This window comes from Loa loa (genome assembly GCF_000183805.2).
Source record: "Loa loa unplaced genomic scaffold supercont3.79, whole genome shotgun sequence".
NCBI classification, from domain to species: domain Eukaryota; kingdom Metazoa; phylum Nematoda; class Chromadorea; order Rhabditida; family Onchocercidae; genus Loa; species Loa loa.
This window is the reverse complement of record NW_018108259.1, coordinates 183,597-189,092: the sequence shown is the minus strand read 5'-3', so window position 1 is coordinate 189,092 and position 5,496 is coordinate 183,597. Positions and strand designations below refer to the sequence as shown.

Sequence of the window (5,496 nt, the reverse complement as noted above, 5' to 3'; positions counted from 1 at the left end):
CACACACACACACACACACACACATACATGCACACACACACACACACACACACACACACACACATACACATAAATGCACATTAGATAGAAAAGGGAGATGTAGTCTACACTAGGAAAACATTTTAAAATTGCATTAAACGGAAGTAAATTGTATGAAAACATAGAAAAACGGACATAAAAAAAAGGTGAATAAAGTATGATAAGAACGACAAGATAATGGAGAAATTATAATCATGAACTTCCCAATATACATTTTAAGTAGGTAGGAACCGCACGATGAACGCTATGACGTAACAGTTTACGAAATAAACAGGAAAAAAAGAAACTAATAAGCAGGAACCAAAGAAATAAGGGGAGAGATCGCATAGTTATATCTTGAAAATACAACGTAACACACGCATTTACCAGTTGAAACAATAAGAGAGCTAAGAAAGCATTTTGCTCTAACAGTAAGCATAAGAATTAAAATAAATGACAGACAAATCAATACTGGATATTCAATGCAAGAATATTAAAGCAGCACAAAACCGTAATATGTATAGTAAACAATTCCCCTCTACTAAAGAATAGGGAAATTCAAATTATTTAGAAAGCCAAACACTAAGAAATCAAGCTTCGGTACTATAGAAATGATAATCATTCCTCACTTCATTAAATAACCTGTTTCCAGACAAACAGCAAAGTGAACTTGATACAAAAGTATAAGGTACTACAATATTAGTATCAGTTTAGATAGTTAGCAGTAGCTATACTTCTAGAGTTTAAATTTACAAGAAAAAGACTATTCGAATAATATTAGTTAATGAGATGATATGAAAGTAATATCTTCCAATGCGCATAAATGAGAGATTAGTTAACTTGCGATATGCAGCGTTTCAACAATAGTAATGCGTTCGTATTGCCAATGGCGGTTCATATGCTGATATTTTCGTATTGTCAGTCAAGCTCGAACAACTTACCTACTTAGCAAAGCAACTTTCGATGTTATGCTATATATAGGATCGATTTTTAGAATATCGTAATGAAGTACCGTGAATTAGAATGAAATATAAGAACCAGCCCATGTAGTAATGATTCGAAAAACTATGAAATAACAGAAGGAGAAAATAAATACTGTATTATTTGTAGAAGGCAATATAAACAGGTCATGTAAATGAGTGATGAAGAGAATAAATATAAATAAATATAAAAAATGTTAAAAGAAATCAAAAAAAAGTTGGTCAATTTCGATAGTTAAGTCATTTCGTTTATATTTTCCAATATTGTTATTGTTTCGTCACCACAATCAACTGTCGATTGTACCGAAATTTTGCGCATCATATCCTGTACATTTGTAGTTGGCACTAAAAAAAAGTGTGGTGAAAAACAGAGTAAGGACAAAAGAACTATAGAAGTGTGTAAAAAAAAAAAAAAAAAGAACAGAAAATGAGATATCACTGAACAAATTAACATCATCGTTATCACTACTACATCATAGATAATAACAAATGATGTGATCAGTTGATCATCATAGATAATTATAAATGATGTCAGTTTTCAAACAGCTGAACATAATTTTACAATTACTTCCGTAATGTGTAAGTTCAGTTTACAGCTGCTTCCGTAAGGTGTACCTTCAGTTGTTAATTAACAGCAATTAGTAGTAAACGTAACTAGTGCAGCAATTTTAAGCAATGTTAATAATACCAGGAAAATTCAACAAAATCAAAAAAAAACCGAAATTCAGAAATTATGAAGCTCTAAACACCAACCAAAACCACGTCCTTGTAGGAACAAAATAATTGCTTGTGCCACACCTTCCGGTTTATCATCCAAAACAAGTCCACTTGATCCCGAAAGCTGAAAAATTAATCTTTTCTAATACTCGAATGATTAAAAAAGAAATTTCGAATGCGCTGCGATGCTAAGTCAAAATCAACCACATAATCTATCTGATGTTCAAAATATATTGACTGAAATTTTGAGATTTCATCACGTTTTTATAAAAATTACGCAAAGTATGCACGATTTATCATCAGGCAATTGATAATAGATATCAGGCAATGCACTAACCTTGAGCCATTCTGAATCGACTGGATTCAATCGAGCATTCAATTCCACCGAATCTCTGACAAACGCAGAATCAGCACCTACAATTTGTAGGACAGGTACGTTCAACTTCGGGCCCATTGTACCATCACGCGAAACAGATATCGGTGTGCGACTGGAATCATCAGTTTCATTATCAAAAATAGTAAAATTTATAACTATATGGGTTTCCTTTAAACCCATTAAGATTGCTGATGTTTATGTTCCTCATTCCAAATCATACTTCAGATAAGTTTCGATGAAAGCAGCCAAATTTTTCGGATTTGGAAGGTGCTGCAAATATGCACGATACCGACGAACAGTATCGGGAGCATATAGTGTAACGTGATTTCCGAAATGATGCCATAACAAATAGTCAACCGAGAAATTCGTCATCCCACGTGTACGCAACGAGCGAATATTGATCTATAGCAAATTAGAATCAAAATAGTCAAAGAATTTTCATAAATTAATCGTGGTAGTTCGAAGCTATTACAAAAACATGGAAAAATATTTCTTTATCAAATGATCTACTTGTTAATATCATACGGATATCGTTACTATATGAGTGACAATTGATCACATATGAGTGTAACTGAAACGGCCCATTTAGCTTAGTATCATAGGAGTAAAGTTGTCAATTTAAACATTTCGCAAACTACAAATAACCGACCTGCTGATAGAACCATTCAATCCAACCTGCACTCGTTGCCACACAATTGACTAGTATTAAGGCGTCCATCTTTGATTGATTTTGGAGCTAAAAGATAGATAAATTTTATTTCGTACGAACAAAATAATAAATCTTTAAACAGCAATAAGCAATATCTATTATCCCTACAAATAACCGTCGATATACTTTAACAGTTCACTTCATATTTCAACTACAATGTTAGCGTACTCTAACCATTACCGAAAAGTAGTAGTAACCCTTTGAAAATCCTCCGTGAACGGGATCAGGAATTGTAATTATTCCTCTTGAAGAGGATTTCCTAGTGAGTGTGAGTGATCTGCTCACATTAATCATATTTTAATTTTTTCAAGGTAAACTTGCTAGCCACCATTCACAACCAATCAAAGCAACATTGGGAAAACTAGCAACATTAGTCTACAAGCGTAGTTCTCATCTAATGGATGAACCAGGTCCTGAGACGCAAATCCAACTACGAACAATACCAAAAATATCACTAATAAAAACATGAAATTTAATTAGAATCTCATGTATAATGAGTAATAAAACAAACTCGAGATGATCAAGCTTCAATGCAAGTTCTAAAATAAAGAAAAGATTAAGTGATTTGAAAGTTAGCAGTTGCAGGAGGATGGTATAAGGTTACTTAAGAAGTAAATATATTGGAAATTATCTAGAACAAAAATAATGGAACTAACTGCATAACGTAGCATGACATTAGCACCAACACCCACTCCTAAGCCAATAAATTCTCGGATTCTGAAAATAATCACTTAAGAGGATTGAATGATACAGTAAAATGTTCAAACATTAGCAAAGAAATGATTTCTCTACAAATAAAATTCGGAATTTAGGAGAAAATAGTAAAAGATTATCAGTAACACCTACTTAAATTGTCCCACATAATTAAATATTATCAGTAACTTACTTGAATTGTTCCACGCAATTATCAACAATCTGAACGAGGGCATCCATTGTCGGATAGACATAACTGAAATAAGACCTCTTTTTCAAAAATTTTCAATGAATTTAATAAATTTAAATAATTCTTAGTTTAATGTTCCATCACTGATATAGCCTACCATTAGAAGTGTACAGTCTCCGATACTTTACTAAATTACAATAGGTCAAAGGGATTATTTCGAACCAACAGAGTTGGAAATTTACCTCTACTAAGTAAAAGTAAATCTATTCAAGTAAAATGCTCTTCAAATATAGCGATATTGGTGACCACCCTCAACTAAATAGTTAGCTACCACCAGAAAAAAGAAATGCAGAACGCAAGAGGTTAAGGAGGTTAAAGCATCATGCACATAATATAATAGGCAACTAATCATTTTAAAAAAAGTGGTTTCTACCGAAAAATAAAGATCAAATGCATATTTGCATCGATCAGCACGACATACAGCCTGCTTTATTAGGACATTTAAATGAAAAAAATATGCTAACTGATCCGGTAGTGGAGCAGCATCCATTTCTTGACCTGGAGCATTGATGTTGTAGATGCAGAAATTTGATAGAAATTCTCCAGCTGTGGCATATTGGAAAAAATTTTGGAAATTTGTTTCCGCTGAAAATAATACTCTGTTCAATTATGATATAATCTATTTATCGAATAAAATGAAATAAGATGAAAACGGTAAATGGAATAAGAAACAGTAAACTAAACGTGTCAAATAAAACTAAAATCCAAAAACAATTTCCACAAAATTTAGCAGCAAATAAAAGTTATGATCCAATTACATCATGAATCAGTCCTGATTAATCAATAATATGCGGCAATAATACAAATGATGAGTATGATGAGTTTAGATGAGTATAAATATACTTACAATCTAGTGCCATATCGTGAAATGTAACAATAGGGCTTGATTGCCGATTTCCATAAACGGTCACCTTCACATTTCCATATGCTGTTGACACTTTCTCCTGGAAATAAATTGACCGAAGAGTAGGCAAAATTCTTATTTCTAAACAATACCAAAACAGTAACATATGCACTAAGATATTTTTGATTAGTTTAATTACTAGTGTGTGTGTTTGTGTATTTCCAAATAAAAGTTAAGCGCGTGGATGGAATTTGCGGCAAAACTGGACATTAAAAAGTAAAAATTGAAGGAAGTAAAAATGGGAGAGCAAACTTCAAAATCTGGTGGATGTTCCGGTATTAAAGGCAATTCATCCGGAAAATATGCACCCATTTCTGCAGCAGAACACATTGTTCTTCGAACACAGCAAATTTTTTAACCCCTGAAACTCACAACACAATGATTCATTATTTTAACTGATATCTATAACAAAAATATGGAAGGCTAATACTGCATGAAATTTGAGCTCTTCGCATCACTCCAAATGATAATGTAAACAAATAAATAAATAAACGAAACAAATTTTTTTTTTGGTTAAAGAATAGTAAAACGCCACACATATATCACACAACTAATGCATATTAATGGAAATAATTGAAAAAAAAGGTTTTTAAATATGCAAAAAGATTCTATGTGTAAAACTGTCAAAAACATGAAATAATGAAAAATAAAATCACAATTATAATTATAAAGTGATAACGAAATGAAATTTGCAGTTGAAGCATAGGAAAAAACCGCCGAGTATTTACTAATTTAAGTAATTATGTTAATTAGTTAACTACTGCTACATTGGATGCTACAGATGTGAACTTATCATACATGCTAAATTTTTTCCTACAAAATTCCGTTAATATATAGATGTATTAAAAC

At 32.0% G+C, this 5,496-nt stretch overlaps 1 protein-coding gene across 1 annotated transcript in view; it reads right to left on the bottom strand.

Moving 5' to 3' along the window:
* Window positions 1-1,031: 1,031 nt before the first annotated feature.
* The window catches only part of LOAG_12211 (NDRG3 protein), a 6,445-nt gene continuing 1,980 nt past the window's right edge, over window positions 1,032-5,496 (bottom strand). The window contains exons 2-11 of the mRNA XM_020448499.1: window positions 4,900-5,008; window positions 4,591-4,687; window positions 4,208-4,328; window positions 3,687-3,749; window positions 3,457-3,517; window positions 2,741-2,827; window positions 2,312-2,493; window positions 2,053-2,203; window positions 1,752-1,839; window positions 1,032-1,343 (exon numbers count right to left, since the gene is read on the bottom strand). Of these exons, the coding sequence (XP_020301362.1) occupies window positions 1,234-1,343; window positions 1,752-1,839; window positions 2,053-2,203; window positions 2,312-2,493; window positions 2,741-2,827; window positions 3,457-3,517; window positions 3,687-3,749; window positions 4,208-4,328; window positions 4,591-4,687; window positions 4,900-4,977 (1,038 nt within the window). The 5' untranslated portion in view covers window positions 4,978-5,008 and the 3' untranslated portion in view covers window positions 1,032-1,233. The remainder of the gene's footprint in view (window positions 1,344-1,751; window positions 1,840-2,052; window positions 2,204-2,311; window positions 2,494-2,740; window positions 2,828-3,456; window positions 3,518-3,686; window positions 3,750-4,207; window positions 4,329-4,590; window positions 4,688-4,899; window positions 5,009-5,496) is intronic.